The sequence below is a fragment of the Bos taurus genome, chromosome 11 (assembly GCF_002263795.3).
Source record: "Bos taurus isolate L1 Dominette 01449 registration number 42190680 breed Hereford chromosome 11, ARS-UCD2.0, whole genome shotgun sequence".
NCBI classification, from domain to species: Eukaryota; Metazoa; Chordata; class Mammalia; order Artiodactyla; family Bovidae; genus Bos; species Bos taurus.
This window is the reverse complement of record NC_037338.1, coordinates 74,950,027-74,974,211: the sequence shown is the minus strand read 5'-3', so window position 1 is coordinate 74,974,211 and position 24,185 is coordinate 74,950,027. Positions and strand designations below refer to the sequence as shown.

The 24,185-nt window shown below is 38.8% G+C and overlaps 1 protein-coding gene across 9 annotated transcripts in view; it reads left to right on the top strand.

Moving 5' to 3' along the window:
• The window catches only part of FAM228B (family with sequence similarity 228 member B), a 42,431-nt gene that overhangs the window by 15,783 nt on the left and 2,463 nt on the right, over window positions 1-24,185 (top strand). For 2 of the 9 annotated variants that reach the window (XM_059890989.1, XM_059890983.1), the window contains exons 2-9: window positions 852-979; window positions 8,131-8,199; window positions 10,044-10,235; window positions 10,955-11,035; window positions 16,983-17,070; window positions 17,286-17,442; window positions 21,638-21,742; window positions 23,749-24,185. The exon at window positions 23,749-24,185 is cut by the window's right edge and continues 588 nt beyond it. In XM_059890989.1, the coding sequence (XP_059746972.1) occupies window positions 884-979; window positions 8,131-8,199; window positions 10,044-10,235; window positions 10,955-11,035; window positions 16,983-17,070; window positions 17,286-17,442; window positions 21,638-21,742; window positions 23,749-24,037 (1,077 nt within the window). In that variant the 5' untranslated portion in view covers window positions 852-883 and the 3' untranslated portion in view covers window positions 24,038-24,185. 9 annotated transcript variants of the gene reach the window in all.

Below are 24,185 nucleotides of genomic sequence, written 5' to 3'. Positions count from 1 at the left end.
TCGCCGCGTCGGAGGAGTCGTGGGGTGGGGTGGAGTGGGGGGCGGTTCCTATCGAATCACTGGACGCAGAACGTTCTCATCTACCAAGGCGACGGCCTCGAGCTCATTGGGCCGCAGGTGCGGCGGGCTCTCCCGCCTCAGCCGACCGCTCTGGCACTGTAGGCTGTCGGGTCTGGTTCTAGCGTGATCCAGAGGAGCCGAAGGCTCTGCCAATTTTAAAGGGAGCTGAGGTACCAGTCGCGGCCTTTCAACTTTTCCGCTGCGGAGGCCGCTCGCACCTTGCTCACCGGTAGGGGTGAAGGAGCGGGGTCGTGCGTGATGTAGGTTCTACCAGGGACACAGGCTTTATGACAGCCTCTCAGGCACCGGCGGGCGCGGGAGGGGAGGAGTGCTTGAAGACCAGCAAATTTTGTTCAAAAGCCTGTCCTTCCCTCTCTACGAGGCCCATCCTGTGTGTGCTTCAGGAGCCAGAAAGCTGCAGCTTTCCCGTTTCGGAAAGCTCCACACGCGCCTCCTTGAGGCCAGGCTGAGAATTGCTGCACCGGCTCCATTGGGCAATGTTGGGGGAAGCCTGGCTGGTCCGTCCAGAAGGAGCTCCTCTGCTTAAAGGAGGCAGGCTCGGAAGACATCCGCAGAAGCTTATGGACAGACTGAAAAAAAGGGAACTGCAGTTGGAGTAATCTTCTCTGGCTAACTTTTAAAAGGCCTGTGAATACAAATGTCCCCTCTCACTTTAGGAAAAACATGATGTCTAATGTTCAGAATCCGTTTCATGTCCATCTATGGTCACAAATATTAATTAAAGAGAAAATACATGTGAATGCTCTTTACTAAGGAAGCTAATTTTTTAGTTTTTCTAGGGAATCTGTTATTTGGGGCCACAATGAAAAGTTATGAGAATGATCCGATAACTGACAAGCTTCCCAAGCTCAAGAGCTCAAGAGAATGGTTGGAGCCACAACCACTTTCTTTTATGGAGGTATCATAGTAATGGCATTTTAAAGTTTATACTTGGGTAGTTGCATTGAAAAGTGGCTTGTGCTAAATATATTATTTTTCTATTTTCTGTTTCATTCTGCTCTTTATTATCCTGTTCTTTCTATTAACTATTTTCTTTGCTCTTTATTTTCCAATTTCTTAAGGTGGAATAATGTCATTTGTTACATACCTTTTTAATAAAGTTACAACGTTTCTCCAGAAGCATTACTTTAGCTACATCACACAAATTTATATATGTTGTCGGTTTTTTCTTTAGATTATTTTTTTTTCTTCACAGCTTTATTAAGGTATACTTGATATATAATGAATTGCATATGTTTAAAGCATACAGTTTGGTAAAATTTGAGCTATGTATTCATGAAACCATCACCACAATCGAGACAGCAAACATATTCAGTACTCCCGAAGTGTCTTCATTGTGTCCCTTTTTAAGTGCCTCCCTTTCCACTTTCTATCACTATAGTTTATTTTGCATTTACATTTTTTGTACAAATGTAATCTTATGGTATGTATTATTTTTGTGTGGCTTCTTTCACTTAGTATAATTTGTGATTCCATGTTGTTTCATGTATCAATACTTCATTCTTTTTTGTTACTATTGAATGCCATATACCCTAGTTTGTACATCCTATTGTTGCATATTTGGATTAACAGTTTTTGGCTATTACAAGTAAAGCTGTAAGAAACATTCACATACCTATCTTTGTAGGGACATATGTTTTCATTACTCTTGGGTAAATATCTAGTTGTGGAATGCTTAGGTCATATGGTAAATGAAATTTAACATTTTACGAAACTGCCAAACTGTTTTCCAAAGTTATTTTATATTTCCACTAGCACAGAGTCGGACACGACTGAAGCAACTTAGCAGCAGCAGCAGTGTATGGGAGTTCCAGTGTTTTACATCCTAGCCAGCATTTGGTTACAGTCTTTGTGTGTGTGTATGTGTGTAGTCTTTAATTTGAGACGTTCTAAAAAAGATGTAGAGTGGCATTTCATTGTGTTTTTAACTTTAATTTCCCTAATAAGTAATATTGAGCATCTTTTCATGTCTAACTTGCCATGTATATATATATATATTTATTTATTGATGAAGTGTTTGTTCAGATATTTTGTGCATTTTTAAATTGATATCTTACTGTTTTTATTATTGAGATAGAATTCACATACCATAAAATTCACTACCTTGAAGTGTACAGCTCAGCAGTTTTCGGCATATCCACAGGATTGTATAACCCTTGCTGCTGCTGCTGCTAAGTCGCTTCAGTCGTGTCCGACTCTGTGCAACCCCATAGACGGCAGCCCACCAGGCTCTGCCACCCCTGGGATTCTCCAGGCAAGAACACTGGAGTGGGTTGCCATTTCCTTACCACTATCTAATTACAGAACATTTTCATCACCCCAAAAAGGAAAGTCGTACCCTTTAGCAGTCACTGTCCTTTCCCTTCTCCCCTGTTCTCTGGCAACTGCTAATCTGCTTTCTCTCAGATTTGTCTATTTTGGACCTTGTATACAAATGGAATCATATAGTATGTTGTCCTTTGTGTCTGGCTACTTTCACTTACCATACTGTTTTCAAGGTTCATCCATGTTGTAGCATGTATCACTACTTCTTTCCTTTTTATGGCAAGATGATACTCCAATATATGGATGCCATCAGTCGATGGGCATTCAGATTTTTTTCTACTTTTTGACTATTATGAATAATGGTGCTATGAACATTTGTATACAAGTTTTTGTGTGAACATATGTTTTCAGTTGTCTTGGGATGTGTAACCTAGGAATGGAATTGCTTAGGTCATACGGTAATTCTGTGTTTAACTTTTTGAGGAATTGCCTGCTTCCCACAGTGACTGTACTATTTTACATTCTCATCAGCAACATATGAAGTTTCCAATTTCTCTATTGTTTAGAGTTCACTGAACCTCTGGTATCAGTGGGCGTATAGTTCCCAACACATTTGGAAAACTCTCAGCCATTCCCTCTTCAAATATTTTTCTATCCTACCCCTCTCCTTTTGGAAAATAAAATTATACTTTTAATCATCTGCTTGAAAGCTATCTCATCTATCCCATAGCCCTCTGATTACCTGTTAATTTTTTTCAGAATTTCCCTCCTGCGTTTCATTTTGGACAGCTTATGTTCTTATAATTTTGTTTACTAATCTTTACTTTTGGAATAGCAGTCTGCTGTTAAGCTTGTCTGTGTATTTTTCATTTCAGACATTATAGTTTTCATCCTTAAAGTTTGTAGGAGGTCTTTTAAGAACTCTTCACTGTCTCAAAATGTCTGCTGTTTCTTCTAGTTTCCTAAACTTAGTTCAGTTCAGTCGCTCAGTCGTGTCTGACTCTTTACAACCCCATGGACTGCAGCACTCCAGACTTCTTTGTCTATCACCAACTCCCAGAGCTTGCTCAAACTCATGTCCATAAATTCGGTAATGCCATCCAACCATCTCATCCTCTGTTGTCCCATTCTTCTCCTGCCCTCAATCTTTCCCAGGATCAGGGTCTTTTCTAATGAGTCAGTTCTTTGCATCAGGTGGCCAAGTATTGGAGTTTCAGCTTCAGCATCAGTCCTTCCAGTGAATATTCAGGACTGATTTCCTTTAGGTTTGACTGGTTTAATCTCCTTAGAGTCCAAGGGACTCTAAGAGTCTTCTCCAACACCACAGTTGAAAAGCATTAATTCTTGGAGCTCAGCTTTCTTTATAGTCCAGCTCTCACATCCATAGATAACTACTGGAAAAACCATAGCTTTGACTATACAGACCTTTGTCGGTAAAGTAATGTCTTTGTTTTTTAATATGCTGTCTAGGTTTGTCATAGCTTTTCTTCCAGGGAGCAAGGGTCTTTTAATTTCATGTCTGCAGTCACCATCTGCAGTGATTTTGGAGCCCAGGAAAATAAAGTCTGTCACTGTTTCCATTGTTTCCCCATCTATTTGCCATGAAGTGATGGGACCGGGTGCCATGATCTTCATTTTTTGAATGTTGAGCTTTAAGCCACCTTTTCCACTCTCCTCTTTCACTTCCATCAACAGGCTCTTTAATTCTTCTTCACTTTCTGCCATAAGGGTGGTGTCATCTGCATATCTGAGGTTATTGATATTTCTTCCTGAAATCTTGATTCCAGCTTGTGCTTCATCCAGTTGGGCATTTCACATAATGCTCTCTGCATATAAGTTAAATAAGGTGACAATAGGCTTGATGTACTCCTTTCCTAGTTTGAAACCAGTTGGTTCCAATTTGGAGTCAACCTTTTCCAATTTTGAACTTACGAACTATTTTAATGTCTTGGTCTAATAATTATATTATCTGTGTCATTTCTAAGGTAGTTTTTATTTTTATTTATTTTTAAAAAATTTTATTTTATTTATTTTGAAAGCTTTATTTACTTATTTATTTTTGGCTTCCCTGAGTCCTTGCTGCTCTACCAGGACTTTTTCTAGTTGCGGCAAGTGGAGGCTACTTTTTAGTTGTGGTGCATGGGTTTCTTATTGTGGTGGCTTCTCTTGTTGCAGAGCATGGTCTCTAGGGCCTATGGGCTTTAGTAGTTGTGGCCTATGGGCTTAGTTGCCCTGCAGCAGTGAAATGTTTCCAGACCAGGGATCAACTTGTGTCCCCCGCTTTGCAAGACAGACTCTCAACCACTGGGCCACCGGGGAAGCCCTCTGGGATAGTTTTGATTGATTCTTCTTTTCATTATTAGTCAAATTTTTCTGTTTCTGTGTATGCTTGGTGATTTTTTAAATTGGATACCAGGCATTGTGAATTTTTTGTTGTTGAGTGCTAGATATTTTTTATTTTCAATAAATGCTCTTAGATTTGTTCTGGGATGCAGTTAAGTTACTCAGACACAATCTGTTTTTTTTTTTAATGTCTTGCCACCAAGCTTTGTTAGGTAGAACTGCAGTGGTGTTTCATGTGTGGCTAGTTTTAACTCTATGCTTTGCATACCATAAAGTTTTTCACTCTGGCTGATTGTTAAGAGGAATAACTCCTGGGATTTGTGACCTCTAGGGATTGTCTCCCTAATCCTTTCAGGTACTTCTTTGCACAGTGTTTCTTTGAGTAGTTTCCCCACATGCTTACAGTGGTCAGGGCTTCCCAGGTGGCTCAGAAGGTAAAGAATTCACCTGCAATCTGGGAGACCTGGGTTCAGTCCCTGGGTTGGGAAGATTCCCTGGAGGAGGGCATGGCAACCCACTACAGTCTTCTTGCCTGGAGAATCCCATGGACAGATGAACCTGGGGGGCTACAGTCCATGAGGTCGCAAAGAGTCAGACACAACTGAGCGACTAAGCACAACACAGCAGCACAGCACAGCATACAGTGTTCAGCATTCACCTGAAGTCTCAAGGGGGACACTCTACAGATCTAATCATCTGCAGATCCCCCAAACTCTTTCTCTGTGGGACTTTCTTCCCTCTGGTACTGTGCTCTATGAACTGTAGCCTTCCCAGACTCCCAACGCCCTTCCTCACTTCAGTCACTTTCTCCTCTCTGCACCACAGTCTGGAAATCCTCTCCAGGCACTAATGAGCTATTTTAGGGTTTACCTTGTTTTCTGTATCTCCGGGGCGACTGTCTTTCATAGCCTGATATCCAGTGTCTTTCTCTATATTCATTAAGGTAAGAGGGTAAATCTGTTCCCTACTATTCTGTCTGAAAGTAGTGGTTTTCATCCCAGCCATTGTTTATTTAGAATTCCAGTTATCACCTTGTCCAAGCTTTTGCTGTTGTCTCATAACTCACTGCAACTTTATTCATTTTCCAGTCTTATTTCTGTTTTTCAGACTGGATAAATTCTAATGATTTGAATTCAAGTTCACTGACTCTTTTAAAGTCATCTTCAATCTGCTATTAAGCCATTTAAGTTTTTTTTTTTTTAATTTAAGAACAATATTTTTCACTTGTTTATTTTTCGCTCTTTTTCTGCTGACATTTTTCTATTCATTATGAGCATATTTTCCTTTAACTTCTTAAACATAGCTATAATAGTTGACCTAGAATCCTTATCTGCTCATTTCAACATATGGGCCATCTCAGAGTTGATTTCCATTAGATTGTATTTCTTTTTGAAGTATGGGTCACATTTTGCAATTTAGTGATTTTGAACATTATGAATGCTATATTGCAAAGGGTTTGGAATCTGTCATGTTCCTCTGATTAATATTGAACTTTTGTTTTAGCAGACAGTTTACTTGGCTGAACATGAACTCTAAACTTTGTTTCTCCTGCAGTTGGCAGCAAGTGAAATCACTGTTTAGTTTTTTTAGCTTTAGCTGGGCTGCCTAGAGTTTTTATTGTGTGCATATGTAGTTCAAGGGTCTACTAGAGATTTGGTCTGCAGAATTTGTGGCGTTCAGTCTATGGCTTTCTCCTTTCAGGCATTTCTCCTTTTACTTTCTTGCTGCTATGGTTGCCCTGAACTCTTGTCTTCTAATTCTGAAATCTGTAAAACTGTGTATCTTTATCTGTATTTGAGCCACCTCCTTTAGCTATGATTGATGCCTGCTGTTAGACTGAAATATTTTCCAGCGCTATTCTGTTTTTCCAAGTGTTGACTCCCCTTTAGTTTCTTCCTTCTCTGGCTTAGTCTTCAATGTCTTCAGGTGATTGTTTTAACATATTGGTACTCATCTTGGTTTTGAGAACAGTAGATTTGCTAGAAATAGCAACTCTGTGAGGCAGAAAGGACAAAGAAAATGAATTTGGAGCTAGACACATTTGAGTTTGAATTCTGGGCTCAGTGCAGGATTTTCTAGGCTTCTGGTTACCTCTGGTTACTTCTTGCTTACCTCTGATGAGCCTTAATTTCCTTGTGTGTTAATGGGGAAGGTTAGTTCTTAGATTTTAAGATTTTATTAATCTGTTGTAGAACATTTCAGGGATTTCCCTGGTGGCTCAGTTGGTAAAGAGCCTGTCTATAATGCAGGAGACCTGGGTTCGATCCCTAGGTTGGGAAGATCCCCTGGAGAAGGAAATGGCAACCCACTCCAGTATTCTTACCTGGAGAATTCCATGGACAGAGGAGCCTGGTGGGCTACAGTCCATGGGGTCACAAAGAGTTGGACACGACTGAGTGACTAACTTTCTTTCTTCTTTCTTTCTGGAAAATACATATAGTGGAACTGAAGACAACTAATTCCAATGACAGGTCATTTGAGAATATTTATTTTGTGTGTGTGTAATTATGAGAGGATTTCAAAGGTCACCCCAAATGTCTCCCACCTTGGGACTCTTTTATTATTAATCATTTTTTCCATTGCAGAAATATTATAGCATAAAATTTGCTCTTTTTAGCCATTAGTAACTGTATAATTTGGTATCTTTAATTACATCCACATGTATGTTAGATATCAGCCTCTTGCATTTTCTGGCAGATGTTTAATTGAGGAAGATTTGTTATGAAAATGGAAAAACTTGATTTTATGAACTACTTCTGGAAGATTGTGTTGGCTTAAAATATTGAGAATGTGGCTTGTTCATAAAAAGTATCAATATTTGATAGCTATAATGACTAGGGTTGTTGTTTATTTGCTAAGTTGTGTCCAACTCTTTTGTGACCACATGGACTGCAGCCTGCAAGGCTCCTCTGTCCATTGGATTTTCCAGGCGAGAATACTGGAGTGGGTTGCCATTTCCTTCTCCAGGAGAATCTTCCCAACCCAGGGATTTAACTCACATCTCCTGGCAGATGTGAGTTCACTCACTACAGGCAGATTCTTTGCCACTGAGCCACCAGGGAAGCCCATAAATGACTAAGTATAATCAAATAAAATTCATTAATGAGTAAATGAATTCCATAGAGGCCTGATTGTATCATTTATAGGATGTGAAAAAAGATGGGTACCATGTGACTTTGGGCAAGTCATTTGACCATGTTGGGAATCAAAATGTCTGTGATCTGAGTTATTTTTCTTTCCTAGAGTAAAATGTAGCTGAGAGTAGAAAGATTCAAATACTCTTTACAAAGTACTTGATGATATGATTTGAGGTAGAAAAATTGGGATTTACAGAGAACTTCCCAGGGATATATAGGTCACATAAAATATTATTAATCTAGGTAGTATTAATAATTTAATTTTTTAATACTTGATTTTCAAAATTTTATTCTATCATTTTAGGTATTAGCTAAGGAAGATGTTGATACAGCTATTCAATCAATATTATATAGAGAAAATTATATAATTAAGGTAAGAATTGGCTACAAAATGTGTCAGTTAAAAATTAAATTTTGTTTTCCTATTTTAGATGTAGATGTAGTTTTTCTATTTTAGATGTCATTATAAAAATTTTAGAAAATATAGAAAATAATGGAAACACTCCTTAGCCTTTAGGATTGACCTTAAAGAGCTCTGAGGTTGCTTTAATTTACTTCTTCACTTTCTATACTTTGTGGGGATTCTTTTATAGATACCTTATAAAAGTTTCCTCCTCTTCAGTTGTTTCTTCATTTTAGTGGGACCTCTAGGAAACCCTGTCTATTTTTAAGAGCTGTTATTGGAACACACTGATGAATTATTACTCAGGAATACCTAGGTAAGAACAAGGCTTTAACTGTAGCAGGATGGGCTTAATTATAAGACAAGATGAATGTCCATGTGACGTGTACTAAACTCTGGAGTGGGCAGCCTATTTTTGTTTTTAAGAATTTTCTTTGGAGTTGTTTAAAAAGGAAAGGAATTATTCACTGAGAATGGTAGAGATGTGCTATGACCTGAAGTTAGGGAGGGATATTACCTGGAAAAGGTCTCAGGGTTTTTAGTACTTTATTGTTTTCATTTTAAATTTCATGTTGTTGATCCTAGTAATCACATGATTTCATTTGCTAGGTGAAAGGTGTATGAGAAGTTTTGTTGAGAATGATTTAGTTTTATAGCCTGATTTAGGCATTTTCTTTGCAGGGTACTTGCCATTTGTACCAGGTTGTGCTACAGTTTGGCCTTTTCACTCTTGTCTTTTTTTTCCTGGCCACAATGAGCAGCTTATGGGATCTTAGTTCCCTGCCCAAGGACTGGACATGTGCCCCACTACAGAAGAAGTGCAGAGTCTTAACCACTGGATGGCCAGGGCAGTCGAAAATAACTCTGTTCTTTAAGATCTATCCCAAGTGTCTACCAATTTGGAAATCTTTTAAAAATTTTATTGGGACTCTGATGATGGCCCAGTGGTTAAGATTCCGTACTCTCAATGCAGGGGACATGGGCTTTATCCCTGGTTGGGGAACTAACTAAGATCCTGCATGCTGCACAGTGTGACCAAAAGAAGAAAAAAGTTGATTATTTTTCTATTGTGGTAAAATACATATAACATAAAATTTGCTTTTTAAACCATTTCTGAATGTATAATTCAGTGACATTAGTTACATTGATATGTTGTACAACTGTCACCATTATCTATTTCTAAAACTTTTTCATCACCCCAAACAAAACTTTGTACTTGTTAAGCAGTAACTCCCCATCCCTTCTTTTGCAAGACTCTGGTGACCTCTGGTTTATTTTCTGTCTCTCTGAGTTTGCCTAATCTAGTTATTTCATATAAGTGGAGTCCTAAACTATTTGTCCTTTTGTGTCTGGCATATTTCAGTTAGTATATTGTTTTTAAGGTTCATCCATGTTGTAGCATGTGTCAGAATTTCACTCCTTCTTATAGTTGTATAATATTCCATTATATGTATATATCACATTTTGTTTATACTTTTATCTGTTGATGAACACTGAAGTTATTGCTACCTCTTGGCTACTGTAATGATGCAGTGAACACTGAGCCCCATGTATCTCTTGGTACATTGTCCCTCCCACCATTGTTTCGTAGATCTGTTTTGTAGTCTGTCTTCCAGGAAGAGCAGGTATATTATCTAATTTATTCATGTGTTCTTTGTTTCCAGTATTGTGTGTGTCACACATTAGAAGCCAATGTAGTAATTTAATTAATGGGTGCTTTTGTGGATTATTCTTATGAATATAAGTTAAATTTAAATTTTGGAACAAGAAAACGTTAAGATAATATATTTGTCTTTCCTATCACTGTTTACCAGGAATTAGATAAGTGTTTAAAACATCACGACTTCCTAAATGCAAGAAGAAAAGAGATATTGTATAAAAGATGGGTTGACCATGTGGCAGATCCTCTCCAGAAGAAAATTATAGAAAAAGTTACTTCATATAAGAAGATTAAAAAAAGGAGACAAGAAGAATTAGATGGTTTTTTAAAATATGTAAATAAAAAGGTACTAAGGATTCATTTGTTATTTTTTTCAGTTGCTCAAAAACTGTAATTATCTTTTTTATTAATAATCATCCAAACAGCCTACCCTTGCCAACTCTGTTTATGTATAATCTATACTCTATCATAGCATACATTATTCTTAAATCCAGGGCATGTGCAAAGGATGGAGGTAAAGGGTTAGATCTGTATTTAAATGTGAACATTAGAATCATTTTTCTTTTTTTTTCTGTATGTAATTGTTAATTTTATATACCAGTTAAAAAATTTGGAGTCTATGTTCAAGATACGTGTTTTTTTTTTTTTTTTTTTAAATTCTGGAGCTTGATTATTTACAAGGCTATAAAATATTTCTGTTTTTCTGGCATTTAAAAGAGAGCTGAGATGTTTGACTAGTGAGTATCTAAAAACAAATTCCTAAATCTTTTAGTGTTCTAATACCTTTTATTAAAATCTTGCAAATTTTAATTAGATTCCTTCTATCACTATGATATTTATTACTTAGATACATTATTATATTTATTGTATAATTATACATTATAATGTATAATTATACATTATTATTACTTACATAAATCCAGTTTGGTCTTCCCATTCCATTTGCATTTGTCATTGATACCATTTTAAAGCATAACAGTGGAACTGTGTATTTGACTCTTGAATCTTGTTATGTTCAAAATTAATCGTGCACCTCTTATTCTTATGTGTGGTTCCTTCCTACAGGGAAATGCATTTATAGAGCATTATGATCCGAAAGAGTATGATCCTTTTTACATGAACAGAGAGAACCCGAATTTTCTGAAGGTAGATTTCTAATTTTACCTTTGGCATTATGTGGTTTATGTTTTTGAACAGTCTTAATATGTAAGTAGTCCTTCAGTGATTCCCTGTGAATGCTGTAACATCTTAATCATGTCCCATCTCCACAGCTTTGATTATATGGACCTTTGTCAGCAAAGTGATGTCTCTGCTTTTTAATATGCTGTCTAGGTTTGCCACAGCTTTTCTTCTAAGAAGCAAGTGTCTTAATTTCATGGCTGCAGTCACCATCCTCAGTGATTTTGGAGCCCAAGAAAATAAAATCTGTCATTGTCTCTTCTTTTCCCCCGTCTATTTGCTATAAAGTGATGGGACTGGATGCCATGACCTTAGTTTTTTTGTATGTTGAGTTTTAAGCCAGCTTTTTCACTTTCCTCTTACACCCTCATCAAGAGGCTCTTTAGTTCCTCTTCGCTTTCTGCCATTAGAGTAGTATTGTCTTCATATCTGAGGTTGTTGATATTTCTCCTGGCAATCTTGATTCCAGCTTGTGATTCATCCAGCCTGGCATTTCACATGATGTACTCTGCATCAGTTCAGTTCAGTCAGTTGCTCAGTTGTGTCCAACTCTTTGCAACCCCATGGACCACAGCACGCCAGGCCTCCTTGTCCATCACCAACTCCCGGAGTCTACTCAAACTCATGTCCATTGGGTCGGTGATGCCATCCAACCATCTCATCTCTGTCCCCTTCTCCTCCTGCCTTCAGTCTTTTCCAGCATCAGGGGCTTTTCAAATGAGTCAGCTGTTTGCATCAGGTGGCCAAAGTATTGTAGTTTCAGCTTCAACATCAGTCCTTCCAATGAACACTCAGGACTGATCTCCATTAGGATGGACTGGTTGGATCTCCTTGCAGTCCAAGGGACTCTCAAGAGTCTTCTCCAACACCACAGTTCAAAAGTATCAACTCATTAGCGTTCAGCTTTCTTTATAGTCCAACTCTCACATCCATACATGACTAATGGAAAAACCATAGCCTTGACGAGACAGACCTTTGTTGGTAAAGTAATGTCTCTGCCTTTTAATATGCTGTCTAGGTTGGTCATAACAGAAGTTAAATAAACAAGGTTACAATATATAACCTTGTTGTACTCCTTTCCCAATTTTGAACCAGTCCATTGTTCCATGTCGAGTTCTAACTGTTGCTTCTTGACCCACGTACAGGTTTCTCAGGAGATAGGTTAGGTAGTCTGGTATTCCCATCTCTTTAAGAAGTTTCCAGTTTGTTGTGATCCACACAGTCAAAGGCATTAGCGTAGTCAATGAAGCAGGAGTAGATGTTTTTCTAGAATTCCCTTGCTTTCTCTGTGGTCCAGTGAATGTTGGCAATTTGATCTCTGGTTCCTCTGCCTTTTCTAAACCCTGCTTGTACATCTGGAAGTTCTTGGTTCATGTACCACTGAAGCCTAGCTTGAAGGATTTTTAGCATAACCTTACTAGCATGTGAAATGAGCACAATTGTGTACTAGTTTGTACATTCTTTGATACTTCTCTTCTTTGGGATTGGAATGAAAACTAACCTTTTCTAGTCCTGTGGCCACTGCTGAGTTTTCCAAATTTGCTAACACATTGAGTGCAGCACTTTAACAGAATTATCTTTTAGGATTTCAAATAGCTCAACTGGAATTCCATCACCTCCACTAGACTTGTCTGTAGTAATCTTCCTACGGCCCACTTGACTTCACACTCTAGGATGTCAGGCTCTAGGTGAGTGACCGCACCATCATGGTTATCTGGGTCATTAAGACCTTTTTTTTGTAGAGTTCTATGTATTCTTGCCACCTCTTTTAAATCTCTTCTTCTGTTAGATCTTTACCATTTCTGTTCTTTATCATGCCCGTCCTTGCATGAAATGTTCCCTTGATATCTCCAGTTTTCTTGAAGAGACCTCTAGCCTTTCCCATTCTGTTGTTTTCCTCTACTTCTTTGCACTGTCCATTTAAGTAAGCCTTCTTATCTCTCCTTGCTATTCTCTGAAACTCTGCATTCAGTTGGGTGTATCTTTCCCTTTCTCCCTTGCCTTTCACTTCTCTTCTTTGCTCAGCTATTTGTAAAGCATCCTCAGACAACCACTTCCTATTTTTGCATTCCAGTCCCCTATGATGAAAAGGACATCTTTTTTTTGGTATTAGTTCTATAAGGTCTTGTAGGTCTTCATAGAACCAATCGACTTCAGCTTCTTTGACATCAGTGGTTGGGGCATAGAACCAATTAACTTCAGCTTCTTTGACATCAGTGGTTGGGGCATAGACTTGGACTACTGTGATGTTGAATGGCTTGCCTTGGAAACGAACTGAAATCATTCTGTCATTTTTGAGATTGCACCCAAGTATTCCTTTTTGGACTCTATTGTTGACTGTGAGGACTACTCCATTTCTTCTAAGGGATTCTTGTTGACATTAGTAGATATAATGGTCATCTGAATTAAGTTTGCCCATTGATTCCTAAGATGTGGATATTCACTCTTGTCATCTCCTGCTTGACCACATCCAATTTACTTTGATTCATCAGACCTAACATTCCAGGTTCCTATGCAATATTGTTCTTTACAGCATCAGACTTTACTTTCACCACCAGACACATCTGCAACCCAGCGTTGTTTCCACTTTGGCCCAGCTGTTTCATTCTTTCTGGAGCTATTAGTAATTACCCTCTGTTCTTCCTTAGTAGCATATTGGACACCTTCCAACCTGGGGGGCTTATCTTCTGGTGTCATATCTTTTTGCCTTTTCATACTGTTCATGGGGTTCTTGTTGCAAGAATACTGCGGTGGTTTGCCATTCCCTCCTCCAGTGGACCACGTTTTGTCAGAACTCTCCACTATGACTGATGGTCCATCTTAGGTGGCCCTGCACAGCATGGCTCATAGCTTCAGTGAGTTATGCAAGCCCCTTCGCCACAACAAGGCTGTGATCTGTCCAGAAGGTTGCACAGCTGTCAATACCAGAGTACAAGTGTATTTCTAAACTCATACACAATTTTGCTATACCATCTTTTTTTTTTTTTTTTAATATTCCGTATTTTGAACCTCTGGATTGTTTTTGACCTATTGCTGTTATAAACAACGGTATGATGAACATCCCTTTAACTATTTATTTCTTGATTTTTTCCTTAGGATAAGGTGCTGGTAGTAGAATTGCTGAGTTAAAAGTTATATGTGATTTTGATTCATATCATGAAATTGTCCTCCAGAATGGTTACATAATTTGCACCCCCTCCAGAGAATTTGGGCTTCCCTGGTGACTTAGTCGGTAAAGAGTCTGCCTGCAATGTGGGAGACTTGGGTTCAGTCCCTGGGTCAGGATGATCCCCTGGAGAAAGCAATGGAAACCCACTCCAGTATGAGTTCCATGGACAGAGGAGCCTGGTGGGCTACAGTCCATGGGGTCACAAACAGTCAGACACAGCTGAGTGACTAACACTTCCAGAGAATCTAGTTTTTTCACAGTTTTGCTAGTAGTGGATATCGTTAAACAAAATAAGACAAAAAGCTTACCTTGAATCATAGACATGCCCTGCTGGCATTTGCAGGGCAAAGCAGATCTTTAAATTGTTGCCCAAATTGGGGTATATATAGATGCTACTGTCTATAGGTCAGAGTTAAATTGTGAATTTAGAGGTAGATCCTTAGACATATTAACTAGTAACATAGCTAGTAAGGGTGAGAATTGGGATTTGAAACCGGATCTTCCTGATACCAAAATTTCCTTTTGTTCTTTCACCATGATGACTTTCTAAATGAAGCCGATAGGTGACCTCTTAAGATAAGCTGATCAATTTGAGGTTATATCAGCAGTTCTCAAAGTGATGTACAAGAACTTTGATAGCCCTGAAACCATTTTAGGGGGTCCATTAGGCCAAAACTTTTCATAATAGTGCTAAATATTACCAGCTTTTTTTCATTATGTTGATATTTGCACTGATGGTGCAAAAACAGCATTGGGTAAAACAGCTAGTACCTTAGAACTACTTAAGTTGGCGTCACAAATTAAACTAGTAGTCATATTCTTCACTGTCATGCACTCACAGTAAAAAAACAATTCAGTTTCACTTAAGAATGTCCTTGATCAAACAGTAAACATTATTAATTTTATTAAGTCTTGGAGGGAATGTTGCTGAAGCTGAAACTCCAGTACTTTGGCCACCTTATGCGAAGAGTTGACTCATTGGAAAAGACTCTGATGCTGGGAGGGATTGGGGGCAGGAGGAGAAGGGGACGACAGAGGATGAGATGGCTAGAGGGCATCACGGACTTGATGGACGTGAGTCTGAGTGAACTCCGGGAGTTTGTGATGGACAGGGAGGCCTGGCGTGCTGCGATTCATGGGGTCACAGAGTCGGACACAACTGAGCGACTGAACTGAACTGAATTGAGCTGAAGTCTTACCCCCACTTTTTTAAAATTGAAGTTCAGTTGGTTTACAATGTTATATATTAGTTCCTGGTATATGGCAGTGATTTATATATGTTTTTATGGCACCCCACTCCAGTACTCTTGCCTGGAAAATCCCATGGACAGAGGAGCCTGGAAGGCTGCAGTCCGTGGGGTCGCTGAGGGTCGGACACGACTGAGCGACTTCACTTTCACTTATGTATATATATATATATATATATATATATATATATATATATTCTTTTTCAGATTCTTTTCCATTATAGTTTATTACAAGATACTGAATATAGTTCCCTTTGCTGTGTAGCACAACCCTGTTGTTTATCTGTTTTTTATCTAGCAGTTTATATCTGCTAATCCCAAACTCCTGATTTATCCCTCCTCACCTCAGATCTTGGCCTTTTTAATACTCTGTGTGATGAAATGGGAAGTATGCAAAGAATACTTCTGTGTGTTGAAATACAGTATGATTGTTTAAATTATGAGCTGAACTGGCTGATTTTGTTTTTCATGGAACATCACTTTTACTTATGCATGCGTGCGTGCGTGCTAAGTCGCTTCAGTCGTGTCTGACTCTGTGCGACCCCATAGACAGCAACCCACCAGGCTCCTCTGCCCCTGGGATTCTCTAGGCAAGAGTACTGGAGTGGGTTGCCATTTCCTTCTCCAATGCAGGAAAGTGAAAAGTGAAAGTAAAGTCGCTCAGTCCTGTCCGACTCTTAGTGACACCATGGACTGCAGCCTACCAGGCTCCTCCGTCCATGGGATTTTCCAGGCAAGAGTACTGGAGTGGGGTGCCATTGCCTTCTCCACTTTTACTTATAGACTTTGGTTATTAAGTCTTGGATATTTGGCAGACATTTTCTAGAAAATTACTGAAGTGAGTCTACTGCTTTAAGAGAAACAACTGATGGTATTTGTTGCCAATGATAAAATGTGAGCTTTCAAAAATTTGAATTTTTGAAAAATCATACTATCATCAGTGTGACAGTGTCCCAGTACTCAAAGACTTTACTGATACATTGGTAATGATATTAATGAATGTGATTATCATATAATGAAATGTATTAACATTTGGAAGACCTCATATAACTCAGTGATCTAATTTTTTCTAAATCACCAGTTAATGATATGGATAAAAGATCCATTCAGAGTTCAAGATAGGTCAATGAATTTTAATGTAGCAAAGTTTGAATAACTCATTGATATGGTTTCAGATTCCACATCATCACTAACCTTTAAGAAAATGCCACTTGTGGATTTTGGGTATAATATCTAAAGGAAAATCCACAATAATCTGAAAAGGCTATTAAAACAAGAGCTTACCATGCTTCTTTGGCTGGAAAGCCTTGCTTGGAGGTGTATTGGAGTGCCCTCATCTCTTTGTAATGTGTTACATACATATATATAATAATTAGAATGCCATTTGTTTGTAGATACTGTAATCTTGATTCTTCTGGCATAAGAGCCATACATGGATGTGTAGAATAGACCAAAAAAGACCTGCAACCCAGTCCTCAAAGAACTGTTTTTCTTATAGGTTACCATCCCACCATTTCGTGACCCTTTGAAAAAGGCACAATATGACAAAGATGATGGGAAAAGAATTCTTCTTCAGTGTGAGACTGGTACTTAGTTTCTAATTGTTATGTGGTTTGGAGAAGGAAACGGCAACCCACTCCAGTATTCATGCCTGGAAAATCCCATGGACCGAGGAGCCTGGTGGGCTACAATCCATGGGGTCGCAGAGTCAGACACGACTGAGCGACTTCTGTGTTCATAACCCAAGAGCAATGGCAGTTGCATTTAAGAGTGCTAATTTTAGGTTTTAATTGTCCTACAGGCAAAATATATACAATGAAAGAATTTAAAGAGGTTGAGAAGGCCAAACTGCATTCCAGATTCCCAGGAATTTCTAATTCAAGGCATTTAATGACTCCAAATGAGTGGATTAGACTGCCTCCAAACTACATAGAAAGTGAATTTTGTAAAAGGAGCAGGTAATGATTAATATAGTAGAAATTAAGGAACCTTTTAGAATTTGAAGACTTTCTTGACACAGTGATATAAATTTTGTCATAATTATGATTTCTTTAAAATATTTTTCTTTTTAAAAAAATTTTTATTGGAATATATTTGACTTACAATATTGTGTTGGTTTCAGGTATACAGGAAAGTGGATCATTTACACATATACATATGTTCACTTTTTTTAGATTCTTTTCCCATATAGGCCATTACAGAGTATTCAGCAGAATTTCCTGTGCCATATAGTAGGTTATTAGTTATCTGTTTTATATGTATAGTAGTGTGTATGTGTCAATCCCAGTTTTCCAACGTATCCCTCTCCCCCTTATCCCCTGGTAGCCATACGTTTGTTTTCTACATCTATGACTCTACTTTTTAATTTTAAAATTTATTTATTTATGGCTGCATTGGGTCTTTGTTGCTGCACATGGGCTTTCTCTAGCTGCAGTGTGCTTCTCATTGCAGTGGCTTCTCTTGTTGCAGAGCACAGGCTCTAGGGCTTCAGTAGCTGTGATGCATGGGTGTAGTTGCCCCATGGCATGTGGAATCTTCCTGGACCAGGGATCAAACCCATGTCCCCTGCACTGGCAGGCAGATTCCTAACCAGTGGACCACCAGGAAAGTCCAGTAATTTCTTTGGCTATATTTTCCTGTTTTCTAATTCTTTTTTTACTGTGTGGAATATTAAAATTTTAATTTCTTAAAATTTTCTCCCCCCACTCCATATGCTTATTCATTCCTAATGGGCTCTTACTGTTTTATCTTGGTGATTGGATTATTAGTTTCTTTAAACATTTTATACATTGCTATTCTGCATTCTATATTTAATAATTCCAAATTCTGTATTTCTTGAGGATGCTGAATCTTTTCCCCCGCTGACTCTCAATTATAATGGTTTGCTTTCTCATATGCTTAGTGAATTTTATTTTTGAGTTAATTTTATCTTGAGTGTCCTATTGGCCTAAATTGGGGAAACTTCTACACAGAGGATTTGCTTCTGTTTCTTCCTTTGCTGGTAGCTGGGATGCTATCAACCTGGGCCTAGTTAGCTCTCTTCAAAGGTCTGGGCTCAGTGTGGCGTCTCTCAAGTGTAGTGTCCCCACCTTACAGCTGGCCCAGACAGGGCTCAGTATTCCGTTAGCTCTGTTGTTTCCATCTGTCCTCAGGGGTCATTATCTGTTATTCCACATGCCCCTGCTGCCCACCATTATGGCCCTAGCTTCCCATACCTCTAGCCTGTGCTACATTTGTGTGTGAATGTGTGTGTGTTTTTCAAGACCCTTTTTTTTGTGAGACTAGTGACACCTCAAAGGGTACATTTTATCCAAGGTCTAGTTGTTTACAGTAAGTAGATTCCCTCAAAGCACTGAATTTCAAATTGTGAATTTCAAAATATACAGTGATGGTCTGTAAAGACTTTCCAAAGTATACATAGGCATGGGCGATTTTAAGAGACTCGGCTTCCAGATTCATGTCTATAGGTACTCTTCCCAAAAGTTGATCTGCCTGAGAACAAGCCTGCATCGATATTACTTATCCCACTTTTTAAAAGAAAAGCATACTTTTCAACCTATGTGTAAAAATTTTAAGATATCGAATGAAGGAGCAAATAAAAATAGTGGCTTTTTAGAGACTTTACTGATGAAGCAGGAAAACTTAACCCACAGGCCTTTCATATATATTTTATTTTACTTTAACTAATTCATTGATTTAAAGGCATGCTATAGAACTGGGGTACTTGTCTGTGTTGGGTTGCTTTGAATTTGGATGGTTGAAGCTATATAATTTAGTGATGCTTCTTTTAAAGTATAACTGAAATGTTTTTTGGTACAGCCAGAATTTCAAAATATATTAGCTATAATTCTCTTATAACAGCTTTATGTGATTGCTTTAGATTTGGTGTGCCTTATTCAATATGGTGGTTAAAATCTATTTTATCAAACAATATCTTAAAATTTTCATTGCTAGTAAGGCCCACACTCATTTTATCCTAATGAATATTTGACTTTTAAGGGACAGTTGATATTTTTAAAATCTGTTAACAAGAAACAAACTTATTTAAACTTACAATGAAAAATTGTAGGTGTCAGCTTTAAAATATCCGAGGGGTTATGTGGTTTTTCAAAACCCTTTTAGGAGTGTATAAACAAAACTGCTTAAAGATCACTGCTTTAGAGCAAGCTTCTAGTCAGCCATTATTATATATATTTTTGTTCATATATATATGTGTGTGTCTATTACACATACATGGTGGCTCAGAGGGTAAAGCGTCTGCCTGCAACGCAGGAGACCTGGGTTTGATCCCTGGGTCAGGAAGATCCCCTGGAGAAGGAAATGGCAACCCACTCCAGTACTCTTGCCTGGAAAAATCCCATAGACAGAGAAGCCTGGAAGATTACAGTCCGTGGGATCGCAAAGAATCAGACATGACTGAGTGACTTCACTTCACTTCACACATACATGTACTGTAAATTCCTTGAGGATAGTAATTGAGTGAGCCAAAATCAGTGTTTGTTTCATAGACTGATGAAGTAATGTTTGGATATGGTGAACAGGGAGGAGGGGAGCTCAAGGAAGACTCTGATGTATAAAACAGGCCACTGGGAGGATGGAGGTGCTATCAGCATAAGATGGAATATAGGAGGAGCAGATTCAGAAGTGCAGTTGATGAATTTAGTTTTGTTTATTCTGAGTTTTATACACTTGTGGTCCTTTCAGATAAAGATGTATTACAGGTTGTTGGAAAAGTGAGACTACAGCTCAAGAGAGAAGGGGATTTGAGGCTGGATTATTAAAAGAGTTATTCACTTTGGAATGAGAAAGGATAAGAATGGATTAGATAGGCTGAGGAGAGAATACTGGGAAAAAGAAAAATACTGAGATGAAAGGCTGTGCAATAAAATTTGGGAGATGGGAAGAAGAAAAGGAGACAGAAGCAGCAGTCTGTGGTTTGCCACAGATGTCAGGAGAGGAAAAAGTGACAAGAAGGATCACTCTATGCCAGATACTCTGGAGTGTAGCGAACTGAGAGGAAGCCATGGGATTTGTTGACTAAGGACATTCCTGCCCATACTTAGTTTGCTCTGAGCAAAAGCACAGGTAGTTGAGAAGGTCTTATCCGATAATACCCTTCTCATCCAGCCTTTTCATTATCGTTTGGTTCCCTTAGTATTTACTCTTATCTCAAGTTCTTCTCAAGGATAGCCTTGCCTAAGAAAGTTCCTGGGGACAAATGAGCCACTGCATTAGCCCTTCTCAGATATATTAACAGAGGAAACCCTTTTGTCCTCTTGTGAGTAATGCATTATGCTTGCAATTTCTTTTACTCAAAACATATTTCAAAGTCCACACTCTCTAGGAAGGTTCATTCTGACGAAGTCAGCATCAGACTGATCCTTTCCATTAATTCTTTGTGTGGCTATTTGCAAGCTGGGGGTACTGGGTATGTTAGTTGGGATAATGGCTCTTGATTTTAGACAACTGAATCTCCCCCTCCCCCAGAAAAGGATTGATTCATTGGGGACTTATGCCACTCACAAAATCACTGGGAAGTTGTAAGAAACAGGGCTCAAATTTCAGAAACAACTCCCCAAATCACAGTGTAGAAGTGACTGACCAAGAGGTATGTTGTTTCTGCTGTGTCAGAGAATGGCAGAACCAGGAAGCTGCTGCTCCAGTTGTTGGCCTAGAACCCCACCAGCTCTGCTGTAATCTGTGCCAGAAGTGGATGCTCCTCACAGGGCTGGTATCATCCTTCCAATCAGTCTTGAGCTGAGGCAAGATGGGAGGGCTCTAAGTCACCTGCCTGCCACCTTATGGCAAAGAAACTGAGAAATGGGGTGTTTGAGTTCTTTCTTAGGAAAAGCATTTTACATTTATGCTTGTAAATGACACAATCTCTGTAACTTCTTTTTAAACTTAGAGTATAAGCTCCAGGATATAAGGAGTACTTTAAACTTGCCTACCTGATTCTAGGTCCTCAGTAAATAGTAAACCAATCTCTATCATAGTTTCAGCAACTCTTAAATACCCAAGAATGCACACCAGTTTGAAATAATGGTATTTTGGACAGTATACATAGTGGTCAATATATAACAATAATTTCTCTATAAATGCAAGCTAGTATTGTTTTCTGAATATCCTCTCACACATGTTATCTTGTTAAAGGTTAAAAATAAAAGTGAATTTTAATGAAAGCAGTTTTGACTTGAAACCCTCTGTAAGAACTCCTCATCCGGAATTCCAGAAAGAAGATAAAGCAGTTCATTATAAGTAAGTCTGCTCTTTCATGGCTTTGTTCTTCTTTCATTTGACATGCTTGACTGCCACCACCTGCCATCATTTTAAGTTACTGGAGTCAGTCCTGAGGAATATAGCAGACTCTTGTAGCCAGACATCAGACATTTACCACCACTGTGTCTGGGTGAGATGGCAACTTTGCTCAGCTTTTTCTGGTTTTAAAGAACAAACAGCTGACATGTTCAGAACTAACAAGCACAGATACAGAAAAAACTTGTTAACAACTCATATTAAAGTTAAAATTAGGAGATTTTTAATTGAATTGGAATGGTAAAAATGAAATTTTGGACTAGTTCTGGTAGGTAGTAACTGTTACAATATTGTACCCAGCTGTTAGTCCATGGGGTCGCTAAGAGTCGGACACAACTGAGCAACTTCACTTTCACTTTCCACTTTCATGCATTGGAGAAGGAAATGGCAACCCACTCCAGTGTTCCTGCCTGGAGAATCCCATGGACGGAGAAGCCTGGTAGGCTGCAGTCCATGGGGCTGCACAGAGTCGGACACGACTGAAGCGACTAAGCAGCAGTGTTAGAGTTGGGAATGGAAAGTGACTGTAAGTGAGGGTGAGGTTTTGGACCGACAAAAATGTTCTAAAATTAGACTGTGGTGGTGGTTACACATCTCTGTAAATATAGGAAAATCATTTATCTGAACACATAAAATGGATGAATTTTATGGTGCTAAATTATATCTCAGTAAAACTGTTGACAATAATAAAAAAAGAACCTAGCAAGGCAGAAGGGAGCTTAGGAGGTTGGCTTATAATTCTCTGTTACTAAAAAGCCACAAAGTAAGCTGTAGTGGGTTTCCCTTTTCTTGTTCTGAATAAACTCAGAATTTTTTTTAACAAATATAATGTGGCAGAAGCCAGAGGCTTTTAGAAATGCTTGATTCTGGCATGTCCAGCAGAGAGAACAACTAATTGCCTCATGAGGGTCTTTTTAGTAGATTTAAAGTAGAAACAGATGACTGTTAGAGATGGTGCTGACCATTGTGGACTTCTCAGTGTCCTTGAGGTACATTTAACACTTTGCTGCTCTTCTGCATGGGAACTGAAATTGAGGGATAATAGGAAATACTGAAACTAAGCCCTATTCACTTGGCAGCTGAAGTCCTTAAAAGATGGACTGATTCAGCATCACCCTTGTATATTAGGCTCTGAAAGAGTAAGTTCCTCTACAATCTGTAACTGCCATGATCGCATACATACTTGTTTGAGTCAGGTTTTAGAATAGTAAACATTTTAGTCCTAGTTAGTTTTTGTATATTGTATAAAAGGTTTTGTCCTTAAATATCTTTTATAGCAGAGTATGACTCAGATATGAAGGAGAATATTGCATCATTGGAATGTGTAGGGGTGTAAACTAGAGGCTTAAACTCATGAGATCTCCCTGAATAAGAAGGAAGATTACACTGTATTTTATTCCATGAATTAGAGAATCATCCCAAGTGTGCCTTCCCTGGTAGCTCAGTTGGTAAAGAATCCACCTGCAATGCAGGAGACCAGGGTTCTATCCCTGGGTAGGGAAGATCCCCTGGAGAAGGAAATGACAATCCACTCTATTATTCTTGCTTGGAAAATCCCATGGTCAGAGGAGCCTGGCAGGCTACAGTCCATGGGGTTGCAAGAGTCAGACACGACTTAGCGACTAAACCACCACCATCACCCAATTACAGCATCGAGGTAGAAAAGGCATATTTGTCTTTGACAGAGTTAGACCTTCCCAGGGAAGGCACAGTGTATACGTCTGTAAGGGGGTGGGGGTCATTTATGCCAAAGGACCCTCCCTCAGCTGTTGGATTAAGCAGTAATGAGATTTTGGATGAAAATGTTAGTAGAGCAAGGTAATGCTGTTTATTTTTCATAAAAATGTATAAATTCATATAGAACTCATCAACCCCAAATTTAAATAAGATATTAAATGCTATAGTTGATAGAATTCTTTCCTTTCTGGTTCCTTTCTCCACAAACACAGGGTCATCCTTTCTATGTTATCAGGAGGGAAGAATCCAAGTTCCAAAGAAGCCAACTCTAAAGAGCACCTTTCTTCCTTGAACTTCCTTGAGCTAGGAGGTAGACAGGGATTGGGACCAGGATGCAGCGAGAGCTGGGGTAGTCCCATTTTGCAATACACACAGCAGCAACTGCTGATACCAAAATCTGAGCAGTTGGGAACAACTCTGTATGGCAGGCTTCCCAAAGACAGGAGGCAGTGGGCCATCCTCCCTACCCTCCCCCACTGCCAAGAAAGGGTGAGGGAGTGAGTAGAAGAAACTGAGGCAGGTTTTCCTGATTCAGGGGTATGGAGAGTGAGACTCCATGTACTGCCTAATGGCGTGTCCTCTGGAGGGCAGACTGTATATTTCCCTAGCTCCCTCTCCTGAGTTTTTGCTCTTCTCCTACTCCTCCACC